This window comes from Takifugu flavidus, chromosome 20 (genome assembly GCF_003711565.1).
Source record: "Takifugu flavidus isolate HTHZ2018 chromosome 20, ASM371156v2, whole genome shotgun sequence".
NCBI classification, from domain to species: Eukaryota; Metazoa; Chordata; class Actinopteri; order Tetraodontiformes; family Tetraodontidae; genus Takifugu; species Takifugu flavidus.
Window position 1 is genome coordinate 8,087,446 of NC_079539.1, and position 21,665 is coordinate 8,109,110.

At 46.8% G+C, this 21,665-nt stretch overlaps 1 protein-coding gene across 2 annotated transcripts in view; it reads left to right on the forward strand.

Annotated features, from left to right (window-relative positions):
- The window catches only part of LOC130517755 (astrotactin-2-like), a 145,873-nt gene that overhangs the window by 50,100 nt on the left and 74,108 nt on the right, over nt 1–21,665 (forward strand). For both annotated transcript variants that reach the window (XM_057019845.1, XM_057019844.1), the window contains exons 4-7: nt 5,624–5,776; nt 14,569–14,676; nt 16,138–16,284; nt 18,877–19,044. In XM_057019845.1, coding sequence (XP_056875825.1) covers nt 5,624–5,776; nt 14,569–14,676; nt 16,138–16,284; nt 18,877–19,044 — 576 coding nt within the window. The remainder of the gene's footprint in view (nt 1–5,623; nt 5,777–14,568; nt 14,677–16,137; nt 16,285–18,876; nt 19,045–21,665) is intronic.

Here is a 21,665-nt window from a genome sequence, read left to right on the forward strand (position 1 = left end):
GTGGAAAGAGTCAAGGTCAAAGGTCTGCCTTTCTGAGAGACAGTGACTCCCTGAGGCAACATCAGCAATTTGCTAGCAATGGGCCCAGCCTGGTTCTGTTTGCTTTTGGGAGCAGCTTTTTCTATATCAGTGGATTTTTGCTGACAGAACAGCCGCTGCCCTTCTGGCGAGCAGCATCATTTTCTCTAAAGGCATCCACACACGGGGGTCACTGACTCAGGCTTTGTTTTACCATCCAGAAACATCCTTTTAGAAATGTCTGCAGATATTCTCCTAAACCTGTGACACATGCATATAAGCTGCCAAATATGTATCTAAGTCCGTCCCTTTGTGCCCGTTAATGGTGCAACTTGACTGGAGATCAGTTTTATTTGGCTTCAATTTGGGAAAAACAAAGCCCTCTTCATAAGAGGTCGATCATAGCCTTAATATTGTTAGTTTTGATGGACAGGTTCCTGTTTTAAAGTAATTTAGAGCATTGTGCAGGAAGGAAGTGCCAAGGAAAGGCATCACAGAATGAAGCATTCCTTAACCCAGCGGTTGCTATGACGTTTTATGGGTGATGTGTCACATAAAACCTCCAGCCATGCACTCTTTATTTCTGTGAGAGGCCTTCCTTGAATGCTTTTTAGTAATTATTTAGCTGGAGGAGGCTCCAGAACATGATGCTGATGCCTCTTTACTGATTTCATCAAATGCTGCTGCGTTCCCAGAGGTCATCGAGGTTAGCTCCCCTGCTTCTCTCAAGTGAGGTGATCTTCAGCCGTCGGGTTTTTGCCTCTAAGCTGTTGATTGGGCCTCCCTCCGCCCCGATTATCTGCTCAAATCCCACTTTCAAACTGATATTTTCTCTGCTGAATTCAACCCAAACCTCCTTTCAATTATAGCATTTTACTCCGTTTCAGCCATGTATATTTTAATGCACAGCCGAGTGTCGGCAGAGGTGTGTTTATGGCCCAACGGCACGTGCTCGGCCTCTCTCATGCCCCTGAATCTGACGGGGGCACAGCCCCTACCACGGGGAGGGGGCAGCTAGCTGGATTGGTGCTGCGGTTTCCCTGACAGTGGGGAGATTTGTAATGCAATGGATTTTTGGTGTTTTCCCTATCCTAACCCTTCCCTGACACCTTATCAAACCCCTAATAGGACCCCTCAGCATACAGCAAAGGGCACAACGATCCACCTCTCTGGCTCCGTAAGGGTGTCCTCAAATGAGGTCTTGGGGGAGGTAGAAGGAAGAGCAGATAGGCTGTCGAGTAATTGGAGTGGACACTTCGCCAACATCCTGTTTATTCGACCGTGTTCGCGCGGAGGACTGCACGCTTTGGTGGCCATTTTGGTCTTCTGTGGGAGCGCGAAAACCTGGAAATGGGTTTGGACCACCGTGCCGCCGCGCAGCGATGAGGAACTTACACGTTTGGCAGAAAGAAAAGAGGAGATTTAGAAAAACTGTCATTAGCAATCACACACACACACACACACACACACACACTCGCGCATAAGCCTGCCATAAACACGCGCCAGGTCGAAGGGTGAAAACTGAGAAGGGTTATCATCCCATTCAGGTCTCTGTGAGACCACCGGCAGGGAGACGACTGGAGCAGAGCTGTGTTGACATCCAGAGCTTATGAGACGTTGTTAACACGCTCAACGCTGATAAGAGAGCCACTGCAGATAAGATGAAAAGAGGAAAATAAAGGCACCGGAGCATCAGTCGACGTTTAACTCGGCACAGGAAGCACGGGAAAGGAATAATACATCTCCTGACTGAAACGATAAACTGGTAATAAAGCTAAAAAACGTGAAACGGCTCGTCTGTCGGATTCATGAGTCATGCAAATATCCTCCAGCTGTCGTGTCGTTTTCTACGTTTTGGTAAATACTCCCCCAAACTTCATATTTTATATATCCAACATCTGCTTATGTTTTCCAAAGGATTAGTGGTTCAGCGCTAACCTTGGAGATAGTTTTTCCAACTATCTTCATATTTTAAAAGTAAAGTTGAAGGCGAAATAAAAGATCAGAGCTGTATCTGCACCCCACAATGGCGCGCTGCCCTCGCCGACTCCTGCGTTTCGCCAGCAGCTTCGATGGGACGTGAGGACTTCTCGACAGAGTTCATTCGTGGTCGGGCTGTAGCCCACACTGCACCCTCCCACCCACCGCTAACCTCTCCCTCTAATGACACTTGCAGCGTTCCCACAACAGCAGCAAGTGCTGCGAGAAGGCAAAAATGGCGGCGGGACTTTATCCTTTAAACTGAGAGCGTTGACACAGCTCCCACAGCGTTATATCCTCTTACATTTGTTCCCTTTCACACCGGTATGCAAGCCATGATATCTTCATTCATTTATTTACATGCGTACAACTAGATTTTTTATTTTTTGGGCCTGATTATGTGTAATTGTGCTTCCTCTCCTCTCGCACATTCCAGGGAAATCAATCTGCTGCCATTTTGGATGGATGGTATGCAGCATATTTACCCCGCAGTGCCTTTAATCACGCCGATTCTCGCTTCCTTAATAAGCCACATTTCTGGGGTCAAAAATATATTTGCTTTTCATTAATAATAAAATGTACATATCCTTTCAGTCGTACTGAAGGATATAGATTGTGGACATCCCAATGCAACAGCATTATGTGCGCGTTAACGCAACTTTAAAAGGTTTGACTTCCCTCCAACGCACGCAGGTTAACGCAACCGCAGCTCCACCACGGCTGCTGATGTCAATGGGTCAGGGAAAATGCATTATGGGATGTTGAGCCATCCCCCGGACTTGAAATGAAAGCAGTGCTTGGGCGGCGACTGCTGCCATTTCAGCCGTACCAGCAAATACGAAGAGACAGTTACAAAGTGAGAAGCAGCCCGTGTCATACACATGTTGTGTAAACTGTAGAGTACAAATGTGTATTACACTTCAGCAGCATTTCAGTACTGAACATTGCACAATTCTGTGTATACGACTGATTTTGAGGGGCACAACTAGTCGGAAGTTCTAAAACAAGCATTGGGGCAGCCATCTTCAAACAGCACCTCGGGGGTTGTGGGGATCCTCCGACATTCCGAGTAGGAAATCCAACCTCAAGAGGGCGCTTCAGTTGACACTTCTGAAAGTTGGGAATTCCAAACGCTGACTTTTGAATTCAAAAGGAAGGCAGCGCATACGTTGGTGTGTGTTCCTGCATTGTCCCTTTAATGCTGATGGTGACAATACTCACTCAGAGGACTCGAGCGCAGAGCTTTCAGGAAGTAACAGTCTTTATTCAGACTCAAAACGCCTCCAAGGAGGGATGAAACAAAAAAACCAACTAAACTAAAGAAATCCAAAAAAGGGGCAAAGCCAAACAAAATACACTCTCTTACGAGGATCAGACAAACAAAGGTTCTGATAGTCTCAAAGATTCTCATGACAATGAAGGACAAGCTGGTGATCATGACGAGGGACCCGATACACTGGCACAGGACCAAGGGAGACGCAGACTATAAGCACATGGGGGGTAATGGGGGACGGCTGGAAACAATCAGGAATCAGGGAAGACAATTGGACTGGTGACACATAAGGAAAAGTAAGTGGCCTGAAACAAGAGGAGAGTTAAGGAAGTCACAGAACCAACATGGAGACAGGACAAAAAAGCCAACTTAACCCACAGGTGTGACAGATGGTGGTTCAGGAAATTTCTTGACGTCATTGAATGTCACATCAGTTCTCCCGTTTGTGGCCGTAGAAGGTCCGTGTGTACTCCACGGTGTGCAGAATCAGAATCAGAATCAGAAGAAGGTTTATTGCCATTGTTCATGTAATACACAGTATTACACAAACTAGGAATTTGTCATGGTGTGCCGCTGCGACATTCAACATAACACTAGACATCAACACCACACTAGAATAAGATAAATAAAATAAAATAAGACTTATATACAGTATATACATAAATAGTGAGTGGTAAGAAATAGTGCAGGTCCATGAGGAGTAATGTATTGTTTATGAGTCCGACTGGCTGCTGTTCATGGTGCTTAAGTGATGAGTCACTTGGTGTTCAGCAGCCTGATGGCAGAGGGGAAGAAGCTGTTAGTGTAGCGGGAGGTTCTGGTCCGAATGGACCGTAGTCTCCTGCCTGAGGGGAGGGGGGAAAACAGTTCGTGACCAGGGTGGGAAGGGTCGGCCGTGATCCGACCTGCACACCTCCGGGTCCTGGAGATATACAGGTCCTGGATGCAGGAGGAGATTAAGAGAAAACAAACAGCAATGTCCATCAGTTCCGGCTGTTGCTGTCTGGTTATCACTGTGATAACCAGCGGTTAAGCTCTGTGGATCCGAGCCCGGATAAAGCCGAAGCATAAATCGGTCTTTGTAGTGTCAGTGGATCTGTGTAGATAGAGGAGAACACCGACACGGACAGCTGCAGGTATAAGCCAACATCTCTCTCCCAAATATCATTGTGGTTTTGGCTGTCGGGGCCGGCAGCAGCGGGGGTTTAACCACAAGCGAATCAGAACAAATATGTATCTTTGCGAGGATAATATTTGGCCTGAGGCGATAACTGCTTTGGTATTATTAGACTTCTATTCCTGACATCAGAAACGATGTGTACTTTTATGCCTCCTCGTTTCCAACCTCTATCTCCCTCCTCCCCTCGGCTCCCGAGCGCTCATTGGCATGCGCGATGAGCCTCGAAGGGAGCGACACGTCACCATTATTTATGGGAAGAGGACACCTCAAAGCCGGGCTGACAGATCAAAAGATGTTGTTGATAGGTGGGGCCGTGGTGGTTGGGGTGATAAATGCTCCCTGTCGCCTGGGTATCGCTTTAGCCTCCCGCTGGAAGTTTGGCGACTCAGCAGAGTTTTTCCCCCAGCAGGCTCTGATTTTGTTTTGTCCACCCAAGACTATTTTCTAAAACATATACTTAAAAATAAATCAGTACATAAATCAGACAACTGAGGAGCCTCTGCTGGGAAGATTGCTCACACGCAGGCATTTCCTGGTGACAACACCACCCCCTAGTGGCGAAAGTCCACGCCGTTGAGGAGTAAAACGTCCCACGTTAGCATACTAATAACATTTAAACAGCAGGGGCAATTGAGAAGCTAAGAAAATGGAACATGATTTCCAATTTCCCAGCATGCCAACGAGAACAATGGTGAACTACATTAACTCTTTATAGTTTGTTATTTTAACACAACTGCAGCAAGAGTCATTTCCACAGATCCAGACTGATGCGTTCGGATCCATTTTTTACTCCACCCGAACGCATCAGTTTGGATTGTGAGGTGGAGACGATCTCCTCCGTTCCCTCGGTTGTTTTGGGGCGATTTATCACGAAGATGGAAGCGCAGCCATCAGGGGAATGATTGGTAGCATCCCCGCAGAGATGGAGGAATACTGAATTGATCGTTTAAAGGGCAGAAAAGGGGAAAAGAACAAACAATTCAGAGCTTCTCTTTTGCATTGTCTGCCTGCGTTCCACTGTCTCAATGGGACAGCCTGGGGGATCATCCAATCTCTTTATCTTTCAGAGAGAGAGACAAAGAAAGAGAGAGAGAGAGAGAGCTTTTCTGTCGAGCGTTTGTAATGTTGTCGTGCCCCATCTGACATTTTTACTTTGCATCTCTCTTTCACAGCTATCGACCCACACGAGGAGTCAGTGGAGGATTTGATGCAGCGTTTCCAGGACAGTTTCCGCGCCCCCAACACGCCAACGGAGATCTCTCACTACGAGCACGTCATGCACAGCTCGCTGACGGGCCGCCGGAGGGTCCCGGCTCACACCAGAGGTGAGCCCCAGTCCCATCGGAGGAGCGGCAGGGACGAGTATGCTTTATTAAAGCAACTCAAATGTTCTGTCATCTTTGTATCACAAGAGCGGGAACGTGTCACCGGGAGTGTAAAACGCCGCTCAGATTGAGAGATATGATGTCGGGGAATTGCCGAGCGGCCTTTAAAGACAATATTTCACACTTCATTTCCCAATTTCCTTCAAGGATTTGAGACCTAATATCCCGAGTTCCGTATGATGGAGAGCGTAACGGAGCATTTTGGATCAGAGGCCCGAGAACCGGCCGCCCGGCGCTGAGCACGTGTTCTCTCTCTATCTCTCTATCTCTCTCTCTCTATCTATCTATCTATCTATCTATCTATCTATCTATCTATCTATCTATCTATCTATCTATCTATCTATCTATCTATCTATCTATCTATCTATCATTACTATTGTCTTCCACCTTTTTTATTTTCTTTAGTTCTACCTCTTTCCTGACATGTCTCCTCTTCCTCCTCTTTTCCTCCACCACCCCATCTGTATTTATTTGTTCCTGCTCCTTCTCCACCTTCCCTAATTCCCTGTGCCCCCACCCTCCTTCCTTTCTAACAGCCTTCACCTTGCGCCACATATTCTACCTCTGAGTTATAACTTTGCGATCCGAGATGTTCCTCTGGCCGCTCTAGAAGCAAATTACCCTTCCGAATTTACCATTTGTGAAGTTCAATATCATGAAGGCTTTTTGAAGAAAAAAAGAGGCAAAAGAAGGAAGAAAACACAGCCCGTTAATAAAAATGAGAAACGCTTCAACATCTATTGAAAGAAGGGGGTTAAAAGAGAAGCACTTACATGAATTGAAAGCCTGACAGGTGCTCTTTAAAAAGTGCACAAGGCGACATCTAAAAGGAAAATGGATGACAGCTAGGAGCAGGTTTTTCTTTGTCATTTGTTCTGGTTGGTGGACTTTTAATGCTGTTTGAATTGGGCTCATTTGGTCTCAGCGCACCGACTCTCCAGTTCAGTCTGAAACCAACAGGCTGTTTCACTTCTTCAACGTCCAATCATCTTCCGAGCAATAAAGAACCTTTAAATGCTGTTCGTTTAGCCTTGTTTAGCAGGACTGGACTCACCCACGGCTATCAAACAGCCACCCGGGGTGACTGACTGGTTTCTCCCCGTAACATACGCTGAACTACAGCTGACTACTGCTGCTGGTCATGTGACCTCACATCCAACGTGAAATGCCAACATTTGCACCTCTTGGCATCCTCTGTCCGTGAGCCATTCATGCTAATTGGCCGTCTCACAGTCAGCTCATATTCGCTAGTCGCTGACGTTGTTGACGTTGACGTTCCTGCTTCCAGCTCAGCTCAGGTGACATCAGGCATATAAAACCATATAAAAGCTCTTCAAAGATCCAACTGGCATGAGAATGTTGTGAACCATCCAGCAGGTGTTTTGTTTTTTTTCGCGGCCGCCTCCCCACCACTTTAGGTGTATTTTCGTCAGTGTCAGTCCTTCACACTCACTTGCTTCCAGAATGGCAGTTTCTCGCCTCCATAGCTGTAGCACATATTGTTAGCCTGCTTTCACAGGATCTCACGGGACGCTTCCGCTGTGGATGAGGTTGTGATGCAGGAACATGTGGCTCAGGGGCCACGGTGATTCCGGCAGACAGCGCACTGGGGGCGGTGCTACCCTGGAGGTACCTTCCTACTGGTTAGAATGTCATGCCTAAAGCAACTGCCTCTGATGTGGAAGCGGATCCTGGCGAGCATTTGACGGCATCTTTGTCTGTGAAAGTCGTGGCCTCGTGTCGGAGAGTCGTTGCTTTTCATAGCGAAGCAATCATTACAATGCGGCGCACTCCGGTTCGTTTGTAGTCCTGGAACACCCCGTGGATGCGCTTCTTCCTGTCTCCATGAGCCCTGAAGTTGAGCGCTTGACATGCTCTGAGTTGCTGTTTGATCAGGGTGACTCCTCATTCTAAACTTCTCCTTCTTTAATCTCTGATTCCTCAATCATCTCTTTGATTTTTCATTTTTATGTACCAGGGACCGTGCCGATACCCCTTCAGCTGAATTACAAAGTCCAGTATTCTAGTTCAGATCCCCATTGTGTTCACGGGAGCTACAACTTGAGTTGTGTAGGACACGCAGGGAACCCATATTCGGATGCTACATGCAAGGGATGACCTTCCATCCCACAGAGGAGGAAAAATATCAAACAAATGTTAGAGATTTGGTTTAAAGTAAACTTAAGATGGGCGTCGCCTGAGTTCCACACTGGGGTTCAGCTCACTACTCTACATTCTAATCTGCATGTTCACTGTCAACAGTTGGGAAAGATGCGACATTAATTGGTTCCCATCATCCATCACTGGCCGAAACATCGGAGAAGTGATTATCGGGAAAAGAATCTTACAAAAATACACCTTCCCATTGACTATACGGTACACTCCCCCCTGTGGAAACAGACCGAGCTGTACCGAACCAAACTGAGCCAAACTCCACTCCACACTTGAGCTGGCTAAACGTGCTAACCCATCTAAAAGCACAGCTCTGCACAACCATCGTCTTGAATCTAAATCCTGATATGGGACACGGCGCTGCTGCTGTCCACAGATCCCCGCCTCCCGCCCCCCTGCTGTGCACATTAATGCAGCTGCACGTGTTGGCTAGGAGCCGCACTGGCGTTTTTGATGTGTCACAACGAATAGTTTGGCTCATTACGACGAGGATAACCTTATGGTGATTATCCAGCCTTTCTTCTGTTTAATTGGCGCTTTGAAGTAAGACTTGAAAGAGCCTGTCGGCCGTGCGCGCACACTCCGTGGCGCTCCGATTCAATCCGTGGGTTCACTTTCAGCAGTGTTCAATCTCCGCCGCCGCCGAAACAGTGTGATTACAGATGTGTGTCCGCAGCCACGGGCGGGTTTCTGCAGAGTCAGCACAGCCTGGGACTCATTTCATCATAAAAATAACTCTTAATCAATCCTCTGTTTATTTACCCGGCTTCACAGAAGTAAACAAAAACAAGCTTTCTTTCATTTCAGGAAGTTCCACTTTTACGCAGATCAAAGCAAGAGAAAGGGATTGTAAATGTAAATGTGTATATCATATCCAAATGTTTTAATGATTCAATAGGGTTTTATTTTTAAATCCAAAGCACAAAGTGAAAAAGGTTTCATCATTGTTTTATTATTTCTTATTGAGCTCCATCAATGCGGAGCTGCAGATGATGCCTTAAATTGAAACTGCTTATCCAGTTCTGGAATGGAAGGAGGACGCCTCCTGCAGAATGACCTTAGCTTCACACCAAAGCTAATGTGACTGAAGGCAGAGCCTGCTGCTCCACAATTGTTACTTTCATCAAAATGCAAATATATGCAGCCTTCATCGGGGACTCATAAAAACACTTTTGTGCGCACATGCTCCTATTTTTATTCCCGTGGTTTGTTAACTCTTTTTGCCGGAGCTCAGGTCTTTTACCGCTTTATCGTTTGACCGGTGGCTAAAAAATGCATAAAAGCAACCGATCCAGTCGCGCTTTCATTTTCCTGTGTTTCAAAGAGTGCGATCCCTTCTTCACGGGGGGGGGGGGTCTGTTTCTCCATCCTTAAAACATGTCAAACACAGCCACAGAGGAACGGAAGGCTGCATATGTGATCTTTGACAGAGCCGCGCACGGACCTGTCACACCTTTCCAAGCAGTATTTATGTGACTCATCTAAATTAGCATGCATATCCTCAGGGCAGCAGTGACACTACCGCTACTGCGGTGAGTGTCACCTTCATAATCGCCCCCTCTTCCTTCCCATGTCATTTCTCCTCCAAGTACTTCATATTGCACCTTTGTGCGGCTCTAATAATTCTCCTGAGCGGGATGTTTGTGTTTAGCAAGGCTGCACGCGCGAGTGAAAGGTGTTTTAATAGTACACGGCGCTGCAGCCGAGTAAAGCCGTATTGATTAGGGCTGTTTGGGATAAGCAAACAGAGCTGCAGGAGACAAGAGGAGGCAGACACGCGTAACATTCCTGCGGGCAACTGGTAACAACATGCTGTCAGAGCCTGTACAAAGCGGCGAGCGAATAACAGATTGTGGATCGGGTCTTTGTTTTTCCTTTTTCTGTGCGTGTGTTCACAGTTGAATCCGTTTGTCTGCCTGCGCAAGGTTCCAGAGACGCCCTCGGGCCTTGCCGTCTGATCTTGAAGCCCGTCTGAACTGCGCTCCCGTTTCCGGGTCACTTTAACACGCTAAATCACAATCACAGGAAGCGAGAGAGTGTTCTCCGACTCCTTTGAACCCTGGCACCTGTTGGATGCCTTTCTGAACAAGCACAGCTCAGCGGTTGTGACTCCTCTAATTTGCTCCGCAGACTCTCAGACGCGGGCTCGTGCATTATAAATGTCAAATTTACATATTCTCCATTTTGTGCGAGCGTGGATGTCAGTTTGCATCGAGGCCGCGTCGGGGATATTTAGCCTGCCGGTGTCTGAGACACCCGACTGCTGAGTGCAGCTGCGTCTTAATGTGATTACGAGCTAGCGAGCCGTGTGCGGACCCGTGTTGCTGTCAACATAATTTAGTCCCCAACGCAGTCGAAAGTGTATCACAAAAGCGCGGACGCGCACTGTGACGTACACAGACGTGAGCTGACATTTAGCTTTGGGGTTTAGCGGTCATTAGTCAGGGCGTTTCGTCTCGCTGGCAGTCGCCAAAGTCACCAAGGTCACGTCAACGCAAGTTCGGGCCCACGTGTACGAAGAGACGTTCATCTGATAGGCGACACCCACACCTAAGACCTTCTTCAAATCAGACAATGATGCTACTGTATTGTCTTTGTTCTTTCCAAAACAAGTCTTTGATGTCATCTGTCTCATCAAAGAGAGGCTGTCCTGGACACACGAAGGCATCACTGTCACTTTATAGCTTCAAATGGGAAGTTCAGCTCCCATAAAGTCCATTTTTTATGCTATTTTGCATCTCTCTTTCAATTAGCTGGTAGTGTTTCCATGTCGCCGTTGCCACGACGATGCCAGCCTATAAAAAGATGAGCACCGGCTGCAAGGTCATTTTTAAAGGCCTTCCAGGATCCCTGATCCCACCAGGACAGATGTCTTCCTCTGTCTTACACAGCAGGTTTGTTGTCCGTCAAAGTCATTTCTTTAACCTCCATTTTGGCACTAATGCAAATATTACTCATGTAGGAATGTTGAATATGAACAGTGGTTTGCAACAGTCTCGGCGCTGTAAGAAAATTGAGTCCCCCAGCAGAATCCACAGCAGAGGCGCCGCCATCGCGAGGCGGCCGAGTTACGACTGCGTCGTTCTAAAACTTGAAATTGATTTTGCTGTTCGCTGAGCTGCTAACGCACCATGACACTCTCCCCCCTTTGATCATTCATTTATATATTTTTGGGGATGATTTGTTTGTTTATTACTTCCATCCCATTCCTGTTGACATCTCCATATTTACGTCGAACGTGCTGGCTTGAATTTGGAAAGTCTGACTTTCGCTCGGGGCATCTTTGACGGCGCAATTAGCTCGTGACGAGGGGAGCTAATCGGATTCAGGTTATAAATTTAATGGCGGCCTGTTTGGGGCTCTTTCATGTGAGTCAGTCCAGATGAGCGCCTGGATGAACCTCGTGCCTTCGCTAGCCGCGGAGGGAATATGTCGAAGTCGCGGTGTTTTAATTCAAGGCACCTGCTCCAGTTTGAAGGCTTCAATCAAACGGGAAGGCTGTGTGAAACGGTTCGAGGGCTTCCGGATGCGATGAGGATGAGAAAATTAATTAGCACAAACCTGCTCGGAGAGAACTGGAACGTTTATACTGACGTTAAATGCTAACGAAGGTCATATGTTTTAGGTGAAAGAAGCGAATGCCTTTGAAGTGGTGGAGGGCCGATGGACGATGCCGGAGAATCTTTCACTTGACTCTGATTTGCTCAGTTTGAGGGCAGCCTGCTGCTCTGTTGCCGCGTAAATGGAAAAATAAATCTGGTGTTTAGTTCGGGGCCCCGGCCGCGATCGCTGTCGGCTGGTTCTGCCTCCGCCCGTCGCTCTTCCCGATGTCTCCGCCTCCATCGGACACTTTTCCGAGCGTGTTCACGAGGAATGAATTCTGAACCAATTTTACACCACATTACCCCGACTTCCACTTCCACCACAGCCTCCCGTCCCCAAATTAAATCAAACTTTCAGCAACTCCCTTTTTCATTTAGCCGAACCTTTAATAAAATGTCAGTTTAATACATTTTATTGGCCTGTAATACGTGTTGCGTAATCTCGAACGGCACTTACCTCTCCCATCCAACAATTGGGCACTTTTTTTCAGTTTTATGTACTCACCATTAGAAGTGCATCTCGCAGAAAGAATTCGAAAAGTTTCCAGGGTTTTTTTGGCTTTTTATTCACAGCTGACCTTCAGTCTCACCCACATCCGTGGCTCCTTGCGTCTGCAGCTCCGACAAAGGTCTGCCCTTTGCAAAAACCTTCTTTATTCCTCCCTGATACTTTGCACCAGAGCCAAACAGCTTGATCTTTAGAAACTAAAACAGCCTTCTCTCGATTTATTATGAAAATGATCTTTCTTTCATATGCAGCCTTTTTTTCCGCCTCTCCCTCTTTCATCCAATATTGTCTATTAAAAGCGGATATAGGGAAAAGGTCGAATAGATGAAAGCGAAATGGATAAAAGCAAAATGCAGAAATCAGGGCACGTTTTATTCATGACGTTCTCGACCTTGATGGACGCAGACGTGCAGCGGGACCTCAGGTCAAGCCCTCGACTGAATTGCAAAATTTGGGGCGAAGGCTATCGGTTCACGCGCGCAGTCATAATTTCATTTTTGCTGTAAAAATGAACTTTTTGACCCACCTAAACTCCCGATAAATGAATCCAGCTCGGATAAAATAAATACCGGTAAGACATTTGGAATCCGTTCCAAGCTCTTCACACCATCAGATTTAGCAGCTTTCTCCGTATGTGGGCTGCAATTACCGAATCCCACCAGCAGGTGAAGATGTAAGGACTTCAGATTCGGCGTCTTCGTGACAGTCCAGGTAGGTTTTAGCTCAATTCAGAGACAGAGACAAACGTAATCGCGGTAAAATATTGATTACGTCAGGTCAATTGTGCCAAATGTGCCGTTTCCTGTATTGCCGGGGGGGCCGCTCCTGCGACCGGATCTTTAGGTGACGTGCCCGTATTTCAGTACAAACAAAGCCTCTCAACTCTCACAGCCCCACGCCAGACATGCACACACCCCGGGGATGTGACCCAGTTTGATGAGCAAATTGAGCTCCAGAGACTGTGTGACGCTGGCAAGAAAAGCAAAGCGGCTCGTGAGGACGGGAGGGGCGGCGGTGCTGGAGTTGGGTTTTTCTGTGAGATGTCAGAAGGGAGTCAGTGAAGTAGAGTTCCTAATCAGCCCCGGACCCGAGAACACAACGCCGTCTGATGCACCACTTCGACTAATAAGGTGGCTTTTTATTCAAAAGTTCAATGCCCTTATTGATCCAATGACTCATTTTAAACAACAGGGACGCAGAGGGGCTTAAGGCTGCCTCCCCCATGTCCCGGTGAGTACGCTGCTCTGGAGTCGTCCCAGCAGCAGGCAGGAAGCACTCCTAATGGAAATATGTCACTCAAATGGAAGAAATAAAGGTGTGGAATTATTCACCTTATTAATCAGAGATCACGTGTTGGATCACCTTTGGGTTGTGGTGTTAAAACTGTCACGATTTAAAGCTTTTACTGAGGCTAGTTTTATTTATTTTTTGCTTTTTCTGCTAAATCCTTTTCGGGTTCATGGGGAGGCTGCTGGGACCTTTCTCAGCTGCATATGGGTGAAGGCAGGTGACACCCCTGAATGATCTACCAGCTCATTGCAGGGCCCTATGTAGGCGTTTGGGGGTTCGCTACCTTGCTCATGGGTACCACGGCGGTGCTCTGAAGGTGTCCTGGCACCTCCACCTGCTATTATAGCAGAACCCATGTTTTGACCGCACCGGGGCTTGAACCAGGAACCCCCTGCTTCTCAGCCCCCTAGAGCAGATATCTTTCTAGCTATAATGCCGCGAGTTAGCTAGCTAGGTACATCGTACTATACTTGTTATATTATTATCTGATTTATACCTTCTGGTGGATGAAACATGATGAAATTGGCAAAGTTGTTGCTGCTACAATAGATGACCTTGGTATATCTGGAAGGCAGCTAGCGGTGCTCGAGATTCACACTCGCAACTGAGGGATGTGACTTTGGAAACAGACTCGGGGGGGGGGGGATTAGTGAAGTCAGGCTACTTTCAATTCTTGCTAGCAGTTAAAACAATCTCCAACTTTAAATCATCCTGGAATGCAACCTTGAATTTCTAACGCCTTCCTGCTCAGATGGGAGAAAATCCTGTCGTTTTATTGCGATTCAATATTAACGTTTCCATCCTGCATCATTTATCCTGTTAAGTGAATCCAACCGATGTGCTTTGAATGTGAAGTGTAAAAGTGAATTAAATGGCTGCTGAGCTCAGACTGCATCACATGGGCCTCCAGGTTATCCCGAGCCTTTATTTTGTGATTAGCCTGAGCCTACTAAAGACCCGGAAATGAAGCCGCTGGCATCTTGAGGGTACCTTTCACACGATTGGGGAGTCAAGAGACACACACACTCATTTACACGTACATAAAACCTTAACCTGACCTCTTCCATGTTGTATAGAAGCACCCTACGTTTGCCTCTAACGGGCCATGAGCTTGATGATTGTCCTAAAATATTCCTAAGATTAGTTGCTTTCAATTTCAGCGACCGGAGGTGTGTTCGGCCCCCAAGTGGAGTCGGGTTCCGAGCCCGAAGACGACGGCCAGATGAAGTTTTACACCGAGCAACACAGAGGACGAAGACGGAACAAGGGTGAGAGAAAAGGCACCTGTGTTGTTGATGTAGAGTTTGGCGGGAGGGGGCATGAAGCAAAGGAATTTCTGCCCACCTTTAGCGGAATGTGGGCTGATGAACGGAAATAATGGAGGGGAAACCTGCAGAACGTCTGGGTGAAATGAGGCCAGGCATTTTTGCGAGCGTTAATGTAGCTGGAAGCAGAAGGGAGTCGTCCACATTTACCGTGAGGTTTAAAGTGCCGCTCAATGACACCAAGATACAGAATATGAGCTGCTGTAAATGGAGTCCCGGGGACGGGGAGAGCTGCGTCGAATTACCGTGATGGGAAGCATGATTCTGAATTTCCTTACCATAAAATGGAATTTGATAGTGTCAACTGTGAGGAGATGTAGAGTTTGTGTGTACGTGAGCTGGAGCTCGTAATGGTAACTGTGAGGCTGGAATTACAATCGAGTTCAGATCTCATTCGGAACAAACGCAGCGGCACACATTGTGTTATGAATGTAGGATTTATACAATTAACTAGTGAAAACATCGGACACAATGAGCACGTGTAAACCTGCCCGTTAGCACACGCCATAAATCCATAAATCAATCCATGTTCTTCTTCACTCGTTTTGGTTCTGACCTTGAGCAGCATCTATCTGCTGGCTGGATTGGTTAATCTGTCAAATCACCGCCACTCTGAAGGCTTTCTGCTCCCATTTGGCGCGCGGCATCTGTTCCCTCCGCATTAGCATTAGGTTAGCATTGATTTGAACTCTCTGGGAGGTGCAACGCGATTGTGTTTCTCTGTTTACCTACTGACAAAAACCACGTAAAAGACAGTAAAGTATGTCCACCAACGTCCGGATTTCCTGTTGCGGTGGCTATGCCACAGACGTCTTAATTCTAGTTATTATTATTGTTCTTTAAGTAGCATTCTGGCGTATAAATATAGTACGACCTTCATTGTTAACTCACAGAATTGCTGCTGTCCCTGAAGGCACCAGCGTTCCGATGCCTACACAAGGTCAGCAGGACCTGAACAGCAGTGTTTCCAGACCAGCCCAGTGCTCGCTTCCAGAGAATTCTTACAGCGTGCCGACTTCTATTTCCTGATAAATACCCGGAGACGGAGGTTAAGTGGGTAATTTTATTCTGCATATCCTGGCTTGGAAATTGGAGTCCAGCCGGATCTAAAGGGCAACCAAAACAACCAATCCATAACGCCGTCGGTGGCCATAAGATCATGTATTTAGAGAGGGAAGTGTGTCTGGAAGGCTGCGGAGGTTTGGATGGGCGGAGTAATCTCGTGAAACGCTCCAGCCAAATTGAACCTGGGTCATAAATCAGAAGATAAATTAAATGGATTTCTCCGGATTGAGCGAGACGCTGGTTTGTTCAGGATTAGATTCCTAGGAAGTAGGAAAAGATCCCCTCCTGTTGCGGATGCTCTGTGTGACCTTTGACCTCCCTCTCTCCCTCCACCCTCAGGCCACCGGAACAGTCCTCTGAGCAAGGTCACCCTGACGCTGATCACCATCAGCACGTGCGTCATGGCCATCGTCTACGCCGCGCAGGACTCCTGCCCTCTCACCGTCAAGGTCACCCTCCACGTGCCGGAACACTTCGTGGCAGATGGTGAGAGCATCGCAGACACTGTCCAACAGAGCTAACGTTTAGCATCCGCTTCAACCAATGGCAGTATTGTACCGCTATTTAATCCCCCCCCCCCAAAATTCATTTAATCTAAGGACATGAAAAGTTTATTTTTCCTCTCATGGCCTCTGAAAATAGCTGCACGGTTGACATTAAAAGGCTGATCGCTGACAGAAATTCCACAAATATCCGTCAGCTAGCGCACCGCTCCTTCAAGCGGCGTCGAGCTTCGTGTTTGATTAAATAAAGGGTAAATATTTATGGAATATTTTATCACAGCCAGTCCTCTTTTTTTCCTTCCCACTGGATATAATTGTCCTTCAAAGAGTGCGACTACCGATACATGTTGTCATTGAGTAATGAAAAGTCGTATTTTTCTGTCACTCCAAGCGCGATGTCACAATAGAGCAGCTCCGCCAGCACCCCCCCCCCCCCTCTATTTTCCCTGTCTTTCTTTTTGTAATGACTACGATTTTCAGTCTCACCGCTGACCCCTCGACACAAATCATCCTGTTTGGAAAAACACAACAAATACAAAAAAACGGGGAAAAAACGCACGATGCGCATAAATCAGGGCCATTAAAGCAGCAAACTCGGGGCTCCGTCGCTGAGAAATAGTACATTTCTGTGCCTGTGGAGGCTGTAACTCCTGACTTTTTCTGTTGCCATGGCAGAAATATGATAACCAGGTTGCATTTTATTCTCGCCCAATAAAATCAGATAAAATCAGGAGTCTTTTTCCAAGCACGCTCCACACTAGATCACCCCGACTCTCAGGAAGTGGCGGCTAACAAACTCTTCGGCTGGGGAACTTTTGGAAATAATTGCATGTTATTTTATTCGTTTAGTTGTAATAAAGTTAAAACCAGAGTTAAAGCAGGAGCTCTCAGGATGATTGAAAATCTGGGAGATTTGAACCTGCGTTTGGGTGTTTTGGTTCCTTCCCAAAGCAGACGTGTCTCTTCTGAATCGAGAGGAAGACCATCAGCAAATGTGGACGCAGGGATGGTTGAGACAATGGAAAAACTTCCCACCGTCCCGTTAGCGCTCATCAGGAATCCGAAGCGGTGGCCGGCTGATGTCTGCTGGCGATAAATGCCTTTTAAATCTAAAAACGGGAGCAGGGGAAGGTTTCTCCTTTTGAGTTTAATGAGATTAAACTGCGCGGTGCCTTTGTGCGGCTTTAACGCTGAAGACGTTTCTGTCCGAGCACTCGGAAGTTTGGGGCGTGTAATTAGATTTATACGTGTTGTTTTGCTTTAGAGACGCTGGCAGCTAAAAACTGTTATTCTGTACAATTTTGCAAACGTGTGGGAATAACAGGTCGAAGAGTTTAAAGTATGACAGGCAGTTCATTGCACCTTGTATTAAATAAAATAATGAATAATAAATACGTTTGTAGAGCGGCTGTGAGCTTCGGCAGGAAAACAAGGCTTTGCTTTGTGCTGTCGCCATGACGCCAGCACACAACCTTAAAATACAACACTGATGCAAAAAAAATGGCTGAAAGCAGATGAATTTAAGGAGATACTTATTCTCCCTCGTCTACACAAGGAAACATTACCAGCAATCAGCGACGTTCCCGCTGCTCAGGAGGAGTTTTCTTCATAGGTCTGTAAAAACAACAGCCCATAATGGAGCAATGGGCTCCATGCTGAGCTGGAGACATTAAGTTTTTCCTGCTCTAACTGTAAATGAGAGCTGGTGGCACTTGAATGCACCGCCGCTGGGAAAAGGAGGGCTCCGAACGCTCAGGTTATCCAGAAATATGCTGTAGGGGAACCGGAGTGGATTTGGAGTCAAGAAAATAGCCAGTTTTTAAATAGCCAGTTTAAAACCGTCAGTTTCTGTTGGTTTTTGTGTGGCATTTTGAAGCAAAGGGGTCTGTAACTAAATGGGCAGCAGCTAGCTAAACGAAAGTGCATTTTTTTGCCTAAAATGTCCACGTTATTAGCGTCAAAACATTGAAGTGGTGTTTGGAGCAGCCCCAGCCACACAAGCAGGTCGACTTCATTTCATGTAAATCCAGGTTTTGATGTCAGTGGCGACAAATGGCAACGTGTTCGATTAGAACCACTAGCGATGTGGGTGAGAGGAAGCCATCGATGGCCTGAGTTTATCTCCATTCATCACCACCTTCCCTCCCAGGAGCAGCAGCAGCGCGGCCGGACAGGAATCTTTGCGCTCGTCGTAACGCTAAAGCTTTCCCACATTTCCCCCTGGAAGTCGTTGGCATCAATTAGCAATAATCTGGCTCTCTGATCAGAGTTTAACGATCCGTCTGGGAGCGCTAAAGAAAGGAAGGTAAGGCAGCGTCAGTGAGCCTAGCGTTGGCTGATTGACTCCTGGAACTCTTTTAGCCCCACGACTGCAATTAGCGCCAAAATCCCACCAGTCCACAGATTACAGGTCTTAATTTTCTCGTTTAAACGCGGACCGGGAATAAAGGTTACTGTATCATCGAGGAGAGTCCGCCACAATCCCATTGATTTTTGAGTAGAACCAGCACAAAAGCGATTAAAGTCCTGTCCTCCTTGATTCTACTTGCAATGCTAATTGGTCTTGATTTTTCAGGAAGCAGTTTTGTGGTGAGCATGGGCAGCTTCCTGGACGTCTCCAACTGGCTGAATCCGGCCAAGCTCACCCTCTACTACCAGACCAACTCCTCCACGCAGTGGATCCAGGACTTCTGCGGCCAGAGGACGACGGAACCTTGCGAGCAGATCTGTGAGCAGGACACAGGTGAGTTCACCGTCATGTCTGTGCACCAGCTGCTCTGTTTCATGTGGGATGAAACACGATGTCGACGGTTCAGAGCACTCATGTTGCTCAGTCTTCTTTTAAATTTTAGACTGAGTGCTAAAGCAGATTAGCCGGGTAACGTGTTTTATTGGCACAATTGTGTGTCAATGTCTGCGTGTAGTTGTGGAATTGAGCATCATGGGATACATTGTTAATGCTAATAATAAAGATCACATCACTTTTGAGGGTGGAACCATGGAGCTTAAGTGCAATATAGATCCCAGAAGCTAGATCCCCCCAGCAACCAAGGCAAGGAAAAACCTCGTAGAACCATGTAGATGAGCAATCTACGGCACGGGGGCCATTTGCAGCCCACCGGGATTTTTAATCCGGCCGGCCTAGCTAGTCCAAACTATTTAATTCCTCCTAAATGGCATTCATTTGGATATTGATCCAGCTTGGGTCATCTCCAAACCTCTCCAAGTTTTCCAAATGTAGACGAATGCAGCATTGCTATCGTTGCACACTGAGTAGTTCTTCCCATCTGTAAAAAAGTAGATGAGTAGATGAAGGAAATGAAAAGAAATGAAAAGAAAAGCTAGACAGCGACTGAGTGTCTCACAAGGAGCGGACCACAAAAGCATCAGCTTTTTTTAGAGCATCAGCTGCCACGTTGTAACAAAGGATGCTAATTATGCTAGCAGGCAAGCAATTAAATGTTTCTCTCCTGTGATGAAATAAATGCATTTGTTGAATAATTTGTACAAAAATTGATTGTCCATCTGTTCCTCACCCCCCACCCAAAAAATAAAATAAAATCTTAGAATTTAGCGTGGCAGGAGAGTCAAGAAGTTTGCACACTGTTGGTCTAGAGGGGCAGAAGAGGGGGGGCAGAAAGAGAAGAGAGGAGACAAAAACAGAATGATGGCTGTCGCCTCTGAAATCCGTATGTGTAAACATACAAACATCAGACTTGAATCCCAGCAAGGTTGTCAACAACACTACTGTGTGCACAGATGACGTTTCTGCCGCTGTGGCAGGATTCGGCTCTTTAGGATGCATTTCTGCTCGTTAGCGCTGACGCTAAAGGTGCCAAAGCACGAGGGAAGGTGATGTTTATCTTCCCCGCGAGTGCTGCCACTCCTCCGTGTGTTTCCTGCCAGCATGATGAAGTCTAAGCTCATTATCCTGGATTACATCTGTAATGTATGTGAGCTTTATGTCACCCGAGGTCAAGGGCACGTTAAGGGCTGATGCATAATGTATCAGGAGCCTGGACACTTAGGTGGCGGAGACACCTTTTTGTTTGTGGATTCTCGCGCTGGGGCCGATTACATTTGTTCACATCAGTCACCACGCATGCAAAATTAGTACTAGCTGCAATTCAAAGCGAGTTGTTGTCTTCACCCAGTCTCCGGTTCATCCTGCACTCCCACTTCAGGCCTTTCATCCTCTCCTACTTCCACCCCCCAGCTCGTTCATCCATCCTCCAGCCACGAGATTACTCAAACCCTGAAGAGCGTTCTGTCTTCTGGAGGAAGTCACATCGATCCAGAAGTCAAATTAAAGGTGTTTTCTTTCTTTTCATTTCCGTCACAGTTGCGCTCAACGCTAACTTTTGCTAACGTGAGTCAACTTCAGGGTCGGCTCCTTTAGAATTGGACGTGAAAATGGCAGTAAAGCTGCAGAAAAAAGGTTGCGTGATCGGAAGACAGAGATAAGGATCTTCAGACTCTGAACATCTGCCCTCGGGGGGGTCCTCCATTCAGATAAAAGGAGGCTCAGGACGCGGCGACACGGCTAATCATCATTGGTCGGCTGCCACGCTGCTTATTGTGCCTGGATTATAATCCCTCTTCACCTTCACTCCCTGCAGCTGCTGCTCACATGAAGGTTGCAACGGTGGTTGTTGCCAGGAGCGGTTTCACAGCACATTACATCCAGAATTTATCCATACGTGTTGTCATGGTAACCCCCAAAGATCTCTGAACCCCATCGCCCGCTTTTGCTCACCCAATTTAGAGGGACGATCCCTCCGTCTTGACCTCTGTGAGACGGAATTATTCAAACGTTAGCAAACGGCCTTGCGTTATTCTGCACCGAGAACAGTTATAGCGGTCGTGACATGAATGCTAAATTGCTCCAGCTTGCTAAAGCTCAAATGAGAGAGGTTGATTCTAACTTAGGGTTGGGATAGCAGAGGAAGGATTTGGCAGCATCAGGGAACGCCGTTTTGACCCTGCATACGATTGAGACTGAACGGTTCGTCAAAACATCCAGAAAACATCAGCAGCAGCTTCCTGGTGAATCTTTGGACTGTTATGTTTAACGACAAAAAAAAAGGTGGGAAATTTTAAATTCAGGTGCTGGGGCTCACGGAATGGGCCCTCATGCTACATGTCCATGTCATCCTAATGCTAGCCAATTATCATGTTGCTGTGATATTGATATTGAAGCTTAATATATCTGCAAAGGTGTATAAACAGGAAGTTAATCTATGATTTTAAAAAAAGGAAGTCTTTGGCAAAAGAAACATTTGCACAGTGGGATAATTGTTAGCAAACGGCTAATTCTAATCACAAGTGATTAGTTCATAATTAAGCCAACAGGCACTGCTCAGT